General features: G+C 45.8%; 1 protein-coding gene across 1 annotated transcript in view; it reads left to right on the top strand.

The window, feature by feature from the left end:
• LOC106542548 (tRNA (32-2'-O)-methyltransferase regulator THADA) overlaps positions 1 to 18175 on the top strand; it is a 32459-nt gene extending 14284 nt beyond the window's left edge. Inside the window, exons 11-20 of the mRNA XM_087705704.1 lie at positions 1003 to 1153; positions 1668 to 1920; positions 3492 to 3728; positions 6031 to 6244; positions 7310 to 7516; positions 9554 to 9780; positions 10939 to 11115; positions 13210 to 13488; positions 15323 to 15528; positions 16698 to 18175. Of these exons, the coding sequence (XP_087561830.1) occupies positions 1003 to 1153; positions 1668 to 1920; positions 3492 to 3728; positions 6031 to 6244; positions 7310 to 7516; positions 9554 to 9780; positions 10939 to 11115; positions 13210 to 13488; positions 15323 to 15528; positions 16698 to 16957 (2211 nt within the window). The 3' untranslated portion in view covers positions 16958 to 18175. The remainder of the gene's footprint in view (positions 1 to 1002; positions 1154 to 1667; positions 1921 to 3491; positions 3729 to 6030; positions 6245 to 7309; positions 7517 to 9553; positions 9781 to 10938; positions 11116 to 13209; positions 13489 to 15322; positions 15529 to 16697) is intronic.
• The last annotated feature ends 215 nt before the right edge of the window (positions 18176 to 18390 follow it).

Raw genomic sequence — 18390 nt, forward strand, 5'->3', positions numbered from 1 at the left:
ACACAGCTGCCGGGTGCAGGCAAGCAGAGCCACTTGGGGATAACAAAAGTCAGCAACTTCATTGCTTACCACCTACGCTACGAGAATCCACCAGATAAAGCAAGGGTGTGAAACTCAAGGCCCCTGGGATGGATCCAGCCTGTAGGGTGCTTAAATCTGGCCTGTGGGGCAAGCCTGGAAATATCAAAGGACCAACCCGCAGCTTGATTTCAACCTTCCCAGCCTCCAGCAGCACTCTGCCAGCCAAAAACGGACCCAGTGGGGGCCTCACGGGGCCTCTACACAGCCTGTTATCTGCCGACAGTGCTGGAGGCTGGGGAGGCTGAAAATGAACCGCACGGGGCCTACATGCAGCCTGCTTTCAGCCGGCAGAGTGCTGCAGGAGGTGTCCATCCCGTTATGGGATTGGCTCCTCCCAGGAGACATAAAGGAGGAGCAAAAGCACGTGAGCCATTGCAGGAAGCAACTTTGTTCGTTCTGGTCGGTTTAAAGTCTGAAGCTCCGTTTTGACTCTGTGCTCCGTGTGGCTTTGCAAAGCTAATTGCCAATGAGGTCTTTGTCAGCATTTCAAGGGAGATAAAGGCAGGTGCTTATCAGCCTTATCCCGAAAGACTTTGGCAGACTTCTGTCGGACTCTTTACAAACTATTTGGGACTCATTACGGGCTGTGAATGAACATGATTCACGGTCGTTGAAATGAAAAGAGGGCTTTGAGGACTAAGCCTGTAATTTTTACTGTCTCAGGAAACCTAGGTCAGAACAAAAACAAGCAAGCTCAAAGAGCACCAAGGAGGGTGGGGGGTTGGACTAGATGACCTACAAGACCCCTTCCAACTCTGTTAATCTGTAACTGTATCTTTATGGTCAAGCAGAGGTGCGTTGCCTACTGAACCCCGAAGAAGACAACTCCAGCACTTTTGTGATGTCCTCACCGAGTCCTAATATCCTGATCAATTCTGGGTCCGTGTGTGAATGGATTTCTTTTCCATTTATCTTCTGTAGGTTTCTGCCGTCCACGTGCTTCAAACGTTAGTCCGTGGTTCCAACCTTGGACCTGCCCTGCAACCACACATCACATCTCTAATGGTGTTGGTTCTGCAGGCTCTAAGCTCCCCGAGTTGGGCTATGAGGAACGCAGCCAACCAACTTTTCGGTAAGTCCATTCACTGACTCTTTTTAAGTGGATCGTAAAGTCAACTTTCTACTAATTAGCCTGTCACGATCTGACATCTTTACTACCTGGCTGTGTTTACGATCAGATAAGATTGCACAGTTTTCAGCGTGTGTATATTTGGAATTTCTAACTACGACACATCATGGCGTCCCAAGCCTCATTTCAGATTCTTCTCTCCGCATGTCAAGAGCTTTTTGACTCTTTTCAAAAATTGGAAAGAAAACTGGATCATATGATTTTGAAATATGAAGGAAAAACTGAGATTGTTGAATATTTGAATGTTCCTGAAATACAAATGGAAAATGTGAGAAATGGCGTCTGGTCTATCTCAGAGGAAGAAAGGAGCGGGGGAGCCATAAAAAAGATTCATTTAAAGAGACAGAGTGCAGGAGAAATGGAAACTCCACCCTGGAGAATTAAAGTCAATCTGAAAAATTTTATTCTCAAATGTTTTTGAAGTTCTTCCTAACGTCCGATCTTCGCTTTCCTCCAGGTGCCTTGTCTGTTCGCCTTCTCGGGCAGAAATGGAGTCCGGAGGACAGCCGTGCCAAGGATGGGGTAAGCGCCGAAGCTCTGTTTGGCCGGCATGTTCATTTGAGAAGCGTCCTCCTTGGAGAATTGACTCTGGCTGTGGAAGTATCCGTATCCGAAGGACCGAGAAGAGGGACATTCCACCTCTGTCCTTCCCTCTACGCTGTCCTCACTTTTCTGGCCAAGCTGCAGCCCAGCGGAGACACTCGGGACAGGTAAGCTGAGAAATGGCAGAAGGCACTTTGGCGGGACCTCAAAGTTACTGAGTCATTAAAACTAGACGCTTGAGATCCAGCCATTCAGTGCGCTGAAGAACCATCTCAACGGTAGCACTGGCCAGCTAGCATCTCTGGCACTGATGATGCTACTAGTTTGGGTAACTAGCATCACACTCCCTTCTAGCACAGAGAATGTTACCTAGTTGGGTTGTCAGAGTTTTGGCAGCTTGACTATTATTATGAGATAAAACCAGGAGCAAAACACAGCACACAGAGCCTTTAAACAATTAATAGTGGTTTATATATACATATATACAGACATACACATGGAGATAAATCCCTTACCATTCAGCTACAGACACAAGGAGAGAAATGAGATACACGACGAGAGAGAGAAACGCCCTCTAATAGGTAGGTAGGTATGTGTGAGTGTGTGTTTGTGTGTGTGTGTGTGTGTGTGTGTGTGTGTGTGTGTTGCATTTGTGCTGATAAATAAATAAAGGGAGACTAGTATAGATCTATTTCAAGCTATTTAGCTCTCATCAGCTAGCCGTACCCTTACTGGGATTTGAACCTGTGCTGTATTACATATTAGGCAGTTGTGTTAGCCACTAAGCCACAAGTTCTCCTCCTCTATCAGCTGAGCTATATCATCTATATATATAGATGATAGATAGATAGATAGATAGATAGATAGATAGATAGATAGATAGATAGATAGATAGATAGATAGATAGATACATACATACATACATACATACATACATACATACACACACACACACCTCTTAAAGAGGTAAATGACTTGTGTGGACCCCATCAGAGTCTTAAATAGGTGATACATGTATAGCTGAATCATCCTCATTGCAGCACCTTATAGTTTACAGCTTACAACCTTACATCAGCTGGCAGCTATTCAATCCTCATTACCTGTCATGGGTAATGAAACATCTGCAAGAGAACAACCAAGCTCAGAGAGCACTAAGGACCCCACAATAGTCCTCTTCCCTCTCCCCCGCCTCCCTCCCTCCCTCTCCTCCTCTCCGCAAACCCCCCACTCCCTTCTAGCACTGATGACGTTACCTAGTTGGGTCATGCGGCAAGAAAAGTCGTGAAATGGGGCCAAACTCCCTTAACCAATGTTTCACTTAGCAACATAGATTTGGGGCTTCCTTGTACTCCTAACACAAGAACTGCCTGTACTTCAGACGCTCCCGTTCTCAAGATTGTCATTCAAATAAGAGCCGAGGTGGCGCAGTGGTTAAATGCAGCACTGCAGGCTACTTCAGCTGACTGCAGTTCTGCAGTTCGGCTGTTCAAATCTCACCGGCTCAGGGTTGACTCAGCCTTCCATCCTTCCGAGGTGGGTAAAATGAGGACCCGGATTGTTGTTGGGGGCGATATGCTGACTCTGTAAACCGCTTAGAGAGGGCTGAAAGCCCTATGAAGCGGTATATAAGTCTAACTGCTATTGCTATTGCTATTGCTAAATTTCTCAATTGTCATTTGTGGTTCCACCCAAATGTGATTCATTTTCCTCCTCTTTTGCTTGTGTTTTTTCTCTCCAGCACTCTCACTTGCTTCCTGGAGCCCCTGATCCAGCTATCCGGAAACCCGATTTATGCCGTTCGGGCGATGGCCGCCAAAGCTTTGGTGCCTTTCATTCCGGTGACGGACTATGGAAAGATCCTTCTGCGGTTAGCAGCCAGATTCCTGCGGCCGGAGGCCACTCTGTCCCATAATGCACTGCACGGATGTCTATTGCAAATCGAGGCTGTGTTAAACCAAGCTTTGAGGGTAGATCGGTACGTTTGCCTTCCAACACTGCAAAATATATGACGGGTGGTCCTCAACTTACGACCACAATGGAGCCAGTGGTGAAATTCAATTTTTTTTACTACTATTTTTGTGGGCGTGGCAGGGGAAGATTAAAGCAAATCTCCAGTATGTTGTAGTTTTCCAGAACCTGTCAGAACCTGCTGGATTTCACCCTTGAATGGAGCCCAGCACTTCTGTTACTAAGGAGGACACGTGGTCAAGTGAGCTTTGTCCCCTTTTGCTGTAACGTTCCCGTGGTTCGCCCATGAGGCCAATGTTGAGAAAAGACAGGAGACAACCTTTCTCGGGATGGAGCGACCCAGATTGGGGTCTGAGAGCCCCTTTTATTGAGATAGGACAAAGGCAGGAGGAGCAATAGCATGTGAGTAAAAACAGCCTGTAAAAGTACAATTTCTAATCTACTGCTCAGTCTATATATGGTCAAATCCTGGACGTCAATGGTAGGACACATCTCAGAATGTTATGCACTATCAGGATGTTATGGCGTTTTAGGAGTTTGTTTTCTCCTGTGTGGTTCAGCGTGACTCTGCAAGCCCTGGTATGAACTGGGCCATGGGGGACACACACCTACACAAGGAACTATATTACAACATTTTGCGACCTTCCTTGACGCAGTTGGTAAGTGAATCACAGCCGGTGTTAAGTTATTCACACGGTTATTAAGTAAATCTTGCTTCCCTCTTGTCAGAAGGTCGTAAAAAGGGATCGCATAATCACCCCCCCCCCCGGTCATAAATACAAGTTGGTTGCCACGCTAGACAGTTTAAGGTTGAGGCTGTGGGGGTTTGAGGATGTAACAATAGCAATAGCAGTAGGACTTAGACTTATATACCGCTTCATAGGGCTTTCAGCCCTCTCTAAGCGGTTTACAGAGTCAGCATATTGCCCCCAACAACAATCCGGGTCTTCATTTTACCCACCTCGGAAGGATGGAAGGCTGAGTCAACCCTGAGCCGGTGAGATTTGAACAGCCGAACTGCAGAACTGCAGTCAGCTGAAGTAGCCTGCAGTGCTGCATTTAACCACTGCGCCACCTTGCCAGAACGGAGTCAGGTAGTTCATTCCAGGCGTTGATCACTCTGTTGCTGAAGTCGTATTTTCTGCAATCGATTTTGGAGCGGTTTACTTTGAATTTCTATAGATTGTTTGCCCGAGTGTTATTGAGGTTGAAGCTGAAGAAGTCGTTGACAGGTAGGACGTTGTAACAGACAATTTTGAGTACTATGTTTAGGTCAGACTGTAGGCGGCGTAATTCCAGGTTGTCCAAGCCCCAAATTTCAAACCTGGTGGCAATTGGGAGCAGAGGAGTGGAGGACTCTTCTTGTGAAATACCTCTGGACTCACTCGATTGTATTCATGTCCAATGAACACTGTGGATTCTACTTTCGTTGAACAAATAAATATCACTCCAGGCTGCTAAAACCTTTTTTCATGCCAGTATGTGGTTATATATTAAATTTTGGTATAGTTTATGATGAAGGACTTTAAATAATTATAGTCAAACATAAATGTATAAGAGTAACGTATAAATATTCGTGGCACGACAAAACCGCAGTCCACTAAAGCGCGCCCGACGAAAGCGCGTATGTTACGTCATCAGCAGCGCGACAAATACGACCGCGGGGAAAAAAGGACGCTTTAAAAAGCGCTTTGAAAGCAAGCCGATTCACGTAAAGGTAAGGGTTAGGTTTAGGGTTAGGGTTAGGTTAAGGGTTAGGGTTAGGTTTAGGGTATGTTAAGCGTTAGGGTTAGGTTTAGGGTTAGGTTAAGGGTTAGCATTAGGTTTAGCGTTAGGTTAAGGGTTAGGTTTAGGGTTAGGTTTAGGGTTAGGTTTAGGGTTAGGTTTGGGGGGGGTTAGGTTTAGATTTACGCATTAATTTTAACTTTACTGCTCACAGCGTGCTGTTTTCGTCGCGCTGTGATGACGTCACGTACGCGCTTTCGTCGAGCGCGCTTTAGTCCACCGCAGTTTTGTGGTGGAACCTAAATATTTGAGTTAAAATATTTGAGTTCATATGAATTATGCTTGGTGACTGTGGAAGAGATGCATGAAAACCTTTTGTAACCAACTGGTACACTTTCTACAGTATGTATGGATGAGATTTTTTTAATGTTGTTTCTTATGTTTAAATTTTTTAAAAAAATGCAAAAAACAAAAGCAAAAGCTTTTTTCAGTTTGCAGAACCATTTTATTTTGCAAGCCAAAACAATTTGATTTTGCTCACCCTGCTGAGCTGACCTTCTGACGTTTCCATATCTGCTTTTCAGGCTGCATCCCGAGTTGCGGCGGTCCGTGGCCTGCATGATGAAAAGCCACCTCTGGTTGCTGATGGACCTGCGACGGTGCCCGCTAATTTGTGCCGTTTACCTTCAGATTTTGTCCTTACTGCCAGGAAGCTGTTCTCCGGTTTTTGTGCAGAAGGTCTGGGAGCTGTTGCACGGGGAACTGGCCAGTCCCAAACCTGGTTTCTCTCCTATTCAGGTATCCAGGATTGTCAGGGCTGAGAGCCGACACAAAGGATCGAAAGAAAAGTCCCTTGTTTTGCTAAAAGGCCCTATTTTTAATCCCCCAAAAAATTAAGGTGGGAGGGAAGAGATGCTTAATGTGCTTCTTCATTCTTGAGGCTGTTTTGACCCAGGTTTCCTTAACAAGTGAGAAGCGGAGTCTTGGTCCCGGCAAAACCCCTTTTATTTACACGACTGTGAATTCCTTTCATTCACAGTCACAAGGTTGGCAAACAGTCTTTCAGAGGAATGTTTATCCACACGTACCTTATCTCATTTGGAGAGCTGCCAGATAGTTTCCCAATGCAGGGCAAGGCAAAACGTGGCACAGAGTCTTTTATAGTCACAAACAGAATTTTCCCCTCTTGAAATGACTGAAGGAACTAATTGTTTCCTGCAAAAGCTCCCTCCCCATTTGCTCCTCTTTTGTTTCTTCTGGGAGGGGCCAATCACCTCCGAGGTGTGGCTTTACTCCCCAGTCGACCGTACTTTCTTAGTAGTTCTTGTCTTCTGGCAGCTCTGCCCATGCGCACACTGGGAACAGGCTCCAGCTGTTCTTCTGCCTCACTGCTGTCTAGCTCCCTCTCTGCCTCCAACGCAGAGCCCTCGTCTGAGCTTCCCTCAGCCCCCAGGACTGGCCCATGTTCCTCCCCAACCTCCTCGCTGTCCGACTCTGCTGGCGGGCCACAATAGAGACATGTGGGACTACAACTTCCATCCTGCCCATCCAGCTTGCTCAATGTGAGTGAGGGGGGTGGAGGTCATTGGTTGAGGAAGGTGGGTTCAGAAGAAACCTGGGAGAAAAACAAGGGATGAACAGAAGTTGCCTTCGGAAGTTGTGGGAGCTTCATCGCTGGAGGCTTTCAAGAAGGGACTGGGATGCCATCTGCCAGAAATGGTGTAGGGATTCCTGCTTGGGCAGGGGGTTGGACTAGATGACCTACAAGGTCCCTTCCAACTCTTGTTATTCTGTTTCTGTTATGGGGTGTCCCCTTGTGGAGAAAAAGACATGGACCAATGGCTTTTTCTGATCTTCTTCAAGCTTGGCTCTTCCATCTTCTGCCAATGGGCCGTCAACTTTCTCAATCAAGAAGCCACAAGACAGGAATCTCCAGAAAGGATCCGTGATCTGAGCTTGCTTCTGCAAAAGGGAAATCCCGATGTGCAAGCTGCTATTCTAACTTGCTTGTTGGACAACAAGGAAAAGGAAGGCCTGAAGTCCAGCAAGGAACTGCAGTTGATATTCATGGTGAGATATGGTTTTATCCCAGTGGGGATACATGGAATCTGTCATGCCCCCTTCGGAGTCTGAATCCAAGGGGGAGGATGAACAGCTGACAAGAGAGTGGAAGAGTAGCTCCGTTGGCTGTGGAAGAAACTGGGGAAGGGCAAAGTCAGGCTGGGCAGAGCAGGGGAGAGGTAGAACAAGGGAGAGGGGGTTCGGCCCACCCCCTCCTCATCCTAGGGCACCCAGGGAAGAACAGAGAAGAGAGAAATGTGGGTTGCGTGGCTTACAAGGGAGGAAAAGGGCCCATTCCCTTCATAAGGCACACCAGGGGATGGAGTTTAAAGGAGAGGCAAATGAGAGAGGCGGTTGTCGGGAACAAACACTGAGTTTAACTGCTTATCTGAGTCCCTGGCATCCTCCCAACTGGTTTGATTTACTGCCATGCCACTTCAAAAGAGCCGAGGTGGCGCAGTAGTTAGGGTGCAGTACTGCAGGCCACTTCAGCTGACTATTATCTGTAGTTCAGCGGTTCAAATCTCACCGGCTCAAGGTTGACTCAGCCTTCCATCCTTCCGAGGTGGGTGAAATGAGGACCCAGACTGTGGGGGTAATATGCTGACTTTGTAAACCGCTTAGAGAGGGATGAAAGCCCTATGAAGCGGTATATAAGTCGAACTGCTATTGCTATTGCTATTCACTCCTGGAACTCCTTATCTTGCTTGCCCTGACAGATTAATTACCTTCTCTTGCTTTGTTGGATTTATAGAAGTTTTCTGCTTACAACATTTGGACTGGAGTATCTTCAGCCAAAGGCTGTTACAGGTTTGTGGAAGAGTTTTTCTCCAGGCTGGAGCGTTGAAAGGGACATTGGGGGCACATAAAGAGACTCCATACCGGTTCTCTGACTGTGTTGCCTTTGTGCCACGCCCCGGGCCATCACAGAATGAGAGATGTTGTACCTCAACCACTGGTCCATACCAAAATAGCAATAGCAATAGCAGTTAGACTTATATACCGCTTCATAGGGCTTTCAGCCCTCTCTAAGCGGTTTACAGAGTTAGCATATTGCCCCCAACAATCCGGGTCCTCATTTTACCCACCTCGGAAGGATGGAAGGCTGAGTCAACCCTGAGCCGGTGAGATTTGAACAGCTGAACTGCAGAACTAGCAGTCAGCTGAAGTAGCCTGCAGTGCTGCATTTAACCACTGCGCCACCTTGGCTCATGCTGAGGTCTTCTAAAGAAATGTAGAGAGAAGTACTGGGTCAATCTGGGATCTAAAAATGTCAGACGTTCTCCAGTCCAGAAAGACTTCTGGTTCATGCGTTGACCCGAACGATCAATATTCGTGTAACATTCCAGGAGTCAAGAGCCATGTGCATAATGGATGGGGTCCCACGTTGCCATAATGTAATCAATTTAGTTTAGGGTTTGATGTCATGTGTGAACCTAGATCTTATGGCTTGCAAGCCATAGCGTAGTATAAAATGTCAGCCAGGTCTTCAACAAACCATGGTGTCAGGCCTGCATTTATATTCCTTTTAGAATTTTGGCCTGCCACATTTTCTCTTATTTCAATATGCTGTTTTATTAGTATAGTTGATGGGAGGGGAGAATAGACAGGAGTAGGATTGTGGAATGTATTGTTATCATTCTTTTCTAGAAGCCAAGGTCGTCTTTTGTCTCTGCACTTTTACACCTGACTGGAAGCAGCTGGGTGTGGATGCCAGCGTGGAAGAAGAAGTTTGGACCATGTGATGGATTGTGGGTGTGGGGACGAGATCATGAACTTTTAACTGGGTGGAATTGTGATGTCATTTCCAGTATTGGGATTCCACAGCACAATGCCAAGATGTCTGATTTATTAAATTGGAACTTTAAGGATAGTTTTGCCTTGGTCTCTGATTTAATTCTACATGATACTTGGAACACTGACACATGGCTTATAAAAAAAACAAAGAACCTTATTTCTCTTTCCCCTTCGGGGAGAACTTTATAGTCTCAATTCTATTACGGGGCATTTATTTTGGACACAAAATATATTTCCTTTTCTTCTTAGGAAAAATTCAAGGAGATCCTGAAAACCCCAGGAGACCCCACAGTCGTGAAGCTATACTTGAAAGTTTTTGTCCACCTGTTCAGCAACCTTACTCAAAGTCAGCCATTTCCAGAGAAATTAGCTCTGGAGTGTGGTGAAATACTATTCTCTATGGCCGAGAGTGACCAAGAAGGTCCCGGGCTCCGCAATCATGCGCTCTGTGCAGCCACATTGCTCCTGAGTCAACAGTAAGTAGCAGCCGGAGGTCAAGAAACAACAACTGATGAGGGAACTAGGTATCTAGTCTAACAAAGAGAAGGACTAAGGATGATATGGAGTAAAGTAGAGTAGAGTAGAGTAGAGTAGAGTAGAGGTTAGAAGTAGAAATAATTAGAATAGAATAGAATAGAGTAGTATAGAGTAGAATAGAGTAGAAGTAGAAATGAATAGAATAGAAATAGAATAGAAAGAATAGAATAGAGTAGAAGTAGAAATGAATAGAATAGATTCATTTCTATTTATATTTCATTCATTTCTACTCCTTCTAGAAGAGTAGAGAGAAGAAATAGTAGAAATGAATAGAATAGAAAGAATAGAAGAATAAAGTAGCAGAAATGAATAGAATAGAATAGAAAGAAAAGAGTAGAAGAAGTAGAATAGAATAGAGTAGAGTAGAATAGAGTAGAATAGAGTAGAAGTAGAAATGAATAGAATAGAAATAGAATAGAAAGAATAGAGTAAAGTAGTAGAAATGAATAGAATAGAAAGAATAGAATAGAGTAGAAGTAGAAATGAATAGGAATAGAATAGAAAGATTAGAGTAGAAGTAGAAGTAGAAATGAATATAATAGATTCATTTCTATTTCATTCATTTCTACTCCTTCTAGAAGAGTAAAGAAATAGAAGTAGAAATGAATAGAATAGGAAGAATAGAATAGAAAGAATAGAATAGAATAAAGTAGTAGAAATGAATAGAATAGAAAGAATAGAATAGAAGTAGAAGTAGAAATGAATAGAATAGAATAGAAGTAGTAGTAGTAGAAATAAGTAGAATAGATTCATTTCTATTTCTATTTCATTCATTTCTACTCTTTCTAGAAGAGTAGAGTATAGAGAAGAAATAGAAGTAGAAATGAATAGAATAGAATAGAAAGAATAGAATAGAATAGAGTAGAATATTCTATTCTGTTCTATTCTATTCCATTCCATTCCACTCCATTCTATTTTATTGTATCCCATCTTAACCTTGCCAAGGTTGAGAAACATTGATCTAATGGATCACTAGGTCTTGATTGCCACAGAAGGGCCACTTCACCTTCCTATAGCTAAAAGAGGATCTGGTTCGAATCCAGAGAAGCAGTTCCACAGTTATTCTTGCAGGTTGACTGTCTTTCTTTTGGGGACAGGCCCGAAGGTGATCCTGTGTGGGAACGGTGGATTGCAACAATAGAGAAGTGGAGCGACTCCCTTTCAGACGAGGTGCTCAGAATGGCTGCAGCCAAAGCCGTCAAAATGGGTAGCCCAGCATGGATTTGGAGAGTCCGGAAATCATCCCATTTCTTCCTTCGTTCCCAGGTTCTACGGTACGTCCTTTTGCAAACAGCACCAGCACGGAATCCTAACACTTCAGAACAGTTGCTGGGGTCCCCAAATTCTCCAGAATACAACCAGTGGCAATTCAGAGAGTGGCCTAGAGGTGGAGCTCTCACCTCACAATCAGGAGGCGGAGTTGGATCTTAGGTAGAAGCAGATGTTTCTCTCTCTGGGCACTTTGAAAATATATCTGCTGAATATAACTCTGCATTGGCAACAGGAAAGGCATCTGGCCAGTAAACACTCAGCTTCATTCAGTTGTCCAGACTCCACCCTGCAAGGGATTATGGGGTTGTTAAAAGATGATGATGGTTAAATAAATAATTGACAATGATAATAATGTATACATATGTGTTCTGAGCCCCCTCGTCCCCACCAACACACTCCGACCCAAAGATAAGTTACGGCATTTAATTAACAGGTCCTTGGCAGCAAACCGGCACAGATAAGCCGGGGCAGCAATCCAGCACAGACAAGCCCTGGCAGCAATCCAGCCTGCCAAGCTCACAATAATGTTCTCCAGCATTAATTCCTGCGTTGACTTCTGCAAGAGGGGCGTGTGCACAAGCAGTCCTTTTATAGTCTGGAGAGGAGCCTGATGAACACCAGCTGAGTGCAATTACCTCCTGTAACTGCGCAATTCACTGCTGACCTCGGGCTCACACTCCCTTGTCTCCTCCCCACTGGTCCAAGGCTCAGGCGCCTCCTGGTGGCCAACCAGCCTCTCTGCGCCCTGCTCGGAGTCGGAACCCTGTCCAGGATCCTCCACATCCTCCAGAGCCGACTCATAGGGCCCCTCGTTGTCGGAGTCTGATGGCAGCTCCAACGGCTCCTGCTGGGCCACAACACATATGTAGTGGTTTGATAAGAATTAATTGGATATGAATGGTAAATGGTGACTATGAAAGGAAGATTAGAAATTTTGTTATGACATAAAAGCTAATAATAATAAAAATTAAATTAAATCTAGTTAAACTTTGAGTATTAGGTCAAAAAAATGTTATGATAATGGGCATAGTCAAATAAATGAATGATAATGATAATGATAAAAACACATATATATGTATTGGCTTAATAAAAGGAAATTGGATATAAATTGTAAACAGTGATTCGGAAAGGAGGACTAGAAACTTGGTTACTAAATATTATTGATATTTTATTTAGAATAGGTCATAAGGATTTAATGTTATTGGATGATATTGGAAATAGCTAACAAAATGCCATTATGTGGTTATGTTTTAAACTTTGGAATATTCTATGCAAAAGGACGTTAAAACAATTATAGCCAAATGAAAATTGAGGTATGATGATAGTAATATCTATAAATATATTTGATTTAAAATATATGATTTGATATGAATTATAGATGATGACTGTGGAAGAGATGCACAAATGGGGATTTTGCAGTAACATTCCCCTTGAATGGGAAGGGAATGGGGATTTTGCAGTATCCTTCCCCTGGAGTGGGGAGAGAATGGGGATTTGCAGTATCCTTCCCCTGGAGTGGGGAGGGAATGGAGATTTTGCAGTATCCTTCCCCTGCAGTGTCCTTCCCCTGGAGTGAAGAGGGAATGGGGACTTTGCAGTATCCTTCCCCTGGAGTGGGGAGAGAATGGGGATTTTGCAGTATCCTTCCCCTGGAGTGGGGAGGGAATGGAGATTTTGCAGTATCCTTCCCCTGGAGTGGGGAGGGAATGGAGATTTTGCACTATCCTTCCCCTGGAGTGGGGAGGGAATGGAGATTTTGCACTATCCTTCCCCTGGAGTGGGGAGGGAATGGAGATTTTGCAGTATCCTTCCCCTGAAGAGGGAATGGGGATTTTGCAGTATCCTTCCCTGGAGTGGGGAGAGAATGGGGATTTTGCAGTATCCTTCCCCTGGAGTGGGGAGGGAATGGAGATTTTGCAGTATCCTTCCCCTGCCACACCCTTCAAGCCATGCCCAACAAGCCACACCCACAGAACTGGTAGTAAAAAAGTTGAATCCCACAACTGAATTGTGGAGTTCACCTTCGCCTCTCTTCCTTACCCACCAATACCCCAAAACACGTGTGATTTTTTCCCCCTTCTTACCCCCTTCTTCAGGTTGATCAAGGCAGCGATTCATCTCCTCCAAGACGAAGACCAAGGGGTGCGTCATGAAGCCGCTTCCTTCGTCAGCTGTTTGGTGCAGGCGCTCTCGCCCGTCCAGCAGGCTCAACCTCACCACCCTTGCCTCCAGCTCCAGAGCTCCAAGGCTCTGCTCAGCCTGCTGGAGTTCCTGCTCGAAAACTTTGGGGACCACCCTTCAACTTTTGCATCACTGATGCACCTTCTCCCCATGGTGGAACTCAGCGACACCTTGATGGAGCTGAAAAACCAGCGGTAAGCCAAGAAAGGAACGTAGGCAACCAAAACAGAGGGTCCTTTTTTTGACCAGGTGTGATGGCAGCCAAATGGATACCTTCCTGTTCTGACCCCCTCCTCCGTCCAGTAACAACTGCCGAGACAAGCTTAACTGGAATGTACTTTAATAGCAAGACACCAAAACCTCGGTGGCTGAAAGCCAAGCAGAACAAACAGATAAGGACCATGGCAACAACTCAGACAAACTCAGGCAGCAATAAACACAGTAAAGCTTGGCAGCAATCCAGCCTGCCAAGCTCACAGTAACGTCCTCCAACATTCAATCCTGCGTTGACTTCTCCAAAGAGGGGCGTGTGCACAAGTAGCTTTTTATAGTCTGGAGAGGAGCCTAATGACCACCAGCTGAGCACAATCACCTCCTGTAACTGCACAACTGTTCCTGACGCCTATTAGCTCTTCAAAGGCGTGCATCCAGGAACAACTCACTACTGGAGTCTGGCTCACTCTGACTAGTCTCCTCCCCACTGGTCCAAGGCTCAGGTGCCTCCTGGTGCCAACCACCTCTCTGCGCCCTGCTCAGAGTCGGAACCCTGTCCAGGGTCCTCCACATCCTCCAGAGCTGACTCAGAGGGCCCCTCACTGTCGGAGTCTGGTGGCAGCTCCAACGGCTCCTGCTGGGCCACAACACTTTCCCAACTTCGATTAGAAGCACTGTTGCATCTGTCAGACCCAACAATCTACCACTCTAGTTGATTCATTGGATCCTGACTGATCCTTCTTTCCTAGGCTTTGAAGCAGATCAAACTTCAGCTCAAACATGGTCCCATCACAATGCTTTAATTGGAAAGTCCTAATTAGAGCACTATAAGGACGCGGTGGCTCAGCGGCTAAGACGCTGAGCTTGTCGATCAGAAAGGTCGGCAGTTCGGCGGTCCGAATCCCTAGTGCCGCATAACGGAGTAAGCTCCCGTACCTTGTCTCAGCTTCTGCCAACCTAGCAGTTCGAAAGCACGTAAAAAATGCAAGTAGAAAAAGAGGCACCACCTTTGGTGGGAAGGTCACAGTGTTCCGTGCACCTTCGGTGTTTAGTCCTGCCAGCCACATGACCACGGAGACGTCTTCGGACAGCACTGGCTCTTCGGCTTTGAAACGGAGATGAGCAGCGCCCCCTAGAGTCGGGAACAGCTGCGAGGGGAACTTTTACCTAATTACAGCACTACATTACAAGCTTTCCTCCAATCCTGGTGTCCTTGAGATCATGTGAGATGATCAAACTCAGGTTCTCTGAGGAACTATGGGAATTGAAGTCCAACAGGCTCCGAGATGGGAGATGTTGCTGAAGATCAATTAATTCCTCATGAGGTCCATTCAACCTCTCTCTCTCTCTCTCTGGTTTTGTTTGGCCCACATGGTTCCTTATTAACCCATATGGGCTGAGTTCACGCAATACATGCAGGCTCCCCTCGTACATATGTTCTAGTCAGTGCTCATCTCCGTTTCAAAGCCGAAGAGCCAGCGCTGTCCGAAGACGTCTCCCTGGTCATGTGGCTGGCATGACTCAACACCGAAGGCTCACGGAACCCTGTTACCTTCCCACCAAAGGTGGCCCCTATTTTTCTACTTGCATTTTTTACATGCTTTCCAACTGCTAGGTTTGGCAGAAGCTGCGACAAGTAACGGGAGCTCACTCCGTTACGCGGCGCTAGGGATTCAAACCGCTGACCTTTTGATCGACAAGCTCAGTGTCTTAGCCACTGAGCCACCGCATCCCTTCACGCAATGCATTAAACTAAAGTGTGGTTAACTCTTTTATGGTTCAGAGGTTATGCGAATGTCGTGTTTCTCTTTTCAGGATTGTCAGCCTCTACAAAGAGGATGAAGCCAACGTTTACACCGAGCCGGCAGTCTTCTCCCAGATGTTATTACCCTTTCTACTCCAACTGGTGGAGAACGCATCCGCCTCTCGACAACTTTGGGAGTCCGTACAATCCTGGCTAGAAACCACCGGAGATGGAATCGTCTCCACCATACAATTTTGTAGACACTGGTGGAGCCAAGGTGGGTTGGAAAAGACTGAGGAGTTTTCAACAACTTTAAGAATCACACTCCCAAAGCGAGGTTAAAAAAAAAGGGGGGGTCAATTTGGAAAGGATTTGAAAGGGTGAAATCGAAGAGCTATTCTGGTCTATGGTAACCGCCCCAGGCCAGAAACCAGGAGATGGTGAGTTATAATCCCGCCTTAGGCACGAAAGCTGGCTGGGTGACTTTGGGTCAATCACTATTTAGAAGGTGAGTTCTAATCCCCTCTTAGATAGGAAAAGCTGACTGGGTGACTTCAGGCCAATCACTAGGAGATGGTGAATTCCTGTCCCGCCTTAGGCATAAAAGCTGAGTGACTTCAGGCCAAGCACAAGGAGACAGTGAGTTCTAGTTCCACCTTCGGTGTGAAAGCTAACTGGGTGACTTCAGGCCAATCACTAGGAGATGGTGAATTCTAGTCCTGCTTTAGCCATGAAAGCTAAGTGGGTGACTTCAGCCTATCACCAGGAGATGGTGAATTCTAGTCCTGCTTTAGCCATGAAAGCTAAGTGGGTGACTTCAGCCTATCACCAGGAGATGGTGAATTCTAGTCCCGCTTTAGCCATGAAAGCTAACTGGGTGACTTCAGGCCACTCACTAGGAGATGGTGAATTCTAGTCCCACCTTAGCCATGAAAGCTAACTGGGTGACTTCAGACCAATCACTAGGAGATGGTGAATTCTAGTCCCACTTTAGCCATGAAAGCTAACTGGGTGACTTCAGGCCAATCACTAGGAGATGGTGAATTCTAGTCCTGCCTTAGACATGAAAGCTGAGGACTTTGGACCAATCCCTCTCTCTCACCTCATGAGATTGTTGTTGTGGGGAAAAAAACCCCAAGGTGTTGGTCCCATTCACTGCCTTGAGTTGTTTGTCAAAATAAGAAACCCAGGATATAAATAAGCGTTTGAAACAATGGGCGTCCTGGTTATCAGACCAAGGTTTAGTGTGTTGGGCTGTTGGGGGCCTTGAACTGACCCAGTTATAAACAATGTGCAAACACCGGGTCCATAGGATGGCCTTTTGGCTCGCCTAAGCTGGAACTTCTGGATCACTGGCTTGTTCCATCTCAAGCCGGAGACAAATTCCTTGTGGGTGTCCAATCACACTTGGCCAACAAAGAATTCTACTCTGTTTGTGTGTTTCAGAGGACATCCCTCGCCTGCATCTTAAAGCTTCCTCCTGTCCCAATGTCCATTCTGCTATCGCGGCGCTGTTGGTAAAAGCCATCCTTGCGGCCCACGTTCTGAAGATCTTGGAAACCCAAAACCAGCCCGACTGCATCCCAGGAATTAGCGTCTCTTCCCAGGAGCTGAGCTGCGCCATCCATTCCTTAAAGGACCTGCTCCATCAACGTGGAGTAGCTATTCAGATGGAACAAGAGGAAGCCAGATTGGAAACTAGTTAAGCAGAAAGGACTTTTAATAAATCTTATTTTTTAAAAAAGTAATGGGTAGATCCCAAAAATTAATCCATTCCTTACAGGAATAACCAAATAACAAGAGCTGGAAGGGACCTTGGAGGTCTTCTAGACCAACCTCTTGCTCAGGCAGGAAGGCTACATACTTGTGGTGGCGCAGTGGTTAGCATGCAGTATCGCAAGCTAATTCTGCTGACTGCCGGCAGTTCGATCCTGACCAGCTCAAGGTTGACTCAGCCTTCCATCCTTCCGAGGTCGTTCGGTGAAATGAGGACCTGACTGGCTCAAGGTTGCCTTCCATCCTATTCTATTCCCCATGGTGACGCAGTGGTCAGAATGCAGTATTGCAGACTAACTCTGCCCACACACCAGCAGTTCAATCCTGACAAGCTGAAGGTTGACTCAGCCTTCCATCCTTCTGAGGTCGGTAAAATGAGGACCCAGATAGTTGGGGGCAAGAGGCTGACTCTGTAAACCGCTTAAGAGAGGCCTGTAAAGCACTGAGAAGCTGTATATAAGTCCAAGTGCTATTTCTATTCCTGACACACGGTGCTTACAACATTTAACAACCATTCAAAATTAGGACAGCGCTGGAAAAGTGACTTGCAGCCAGTCCTTCCAGTTATGACCACGTCTCTGCAGTCACATTAATATTTGAATGCATGTATTTACGACGGACGCATCTTGGGGTCATCTGACCGCCATCTTCCACTTTCCCAGGGGGCTTGGAGAAGCAAAGTTAATGGATGTTTTTTTGCTAAATGGCTGCACAAGGACAACTGCAAAATCAGGAATGACTCACTCCTGGGGGAAAAAAAATAGAGTTCTTTGTTAGAAACCATACAATGAACGAAGTAAATAACAAAAAGTTAGGCCACAGGAACAAATAAACGTCACTTCAATCCTGCTGGGGAGTCAATATCGCCTTGATTAATTTTCTCTCTGTTTTGAGCTCATGGTCTCGTGCGGAGATTGATTGGTTTCAAGGGGATAATAGCTTTATTTTGAAACTGGCTTTTGTTAATTGCCAACAGAGGGGGTTGATTTTTTTTTTTTAAAGGGATGCATATAAAATACAAATAATTGTGGGACCCAACCAGTGGTGGGATTCAGCCGGTTCGCACCTATTCGGGAGAACCGGTTGGTAACTTTCTAAGCAGTTGGGAGAACCGGTTGTTGGAAGAAATCTCCTTTTGTTTTTTTCCACTTTGCAGGGCTAATCCTGTATGGAAGGCAGGAAGGAAGCATTCCGGTGTTGTTTTTAGTCTAATCTTTATTGCCCTGCTTACAGAAACGGCCCCTCCGGTTAACCCTGATTCCATTGTCACAGCTAAGGCAAAGCGCCCATTGATGTGAGTGGCATTGAGTTGGCCACGCCCGCACCACCACCAAGCCCTGTCTACCCAGATGGTCATGAGGGC

This window comes from Thamnophis sirtalis, unplaced genomic scaffold (assembly GCF_051295495.1).
Source record: "Thamnophis sirtalis isolate CommonGarterSnake01/CBP01778 unplaced genomic scaffold, rThaSir2_p1.2 scaffold_2, whole genome shotgun sequence".
Taxonomy (NCBI): Eukaryota; Metazoa; Chordata; class Lepidosauria; order Squamata; family Natricidae; genus Thamnophis; species Thamnophis sirtalis.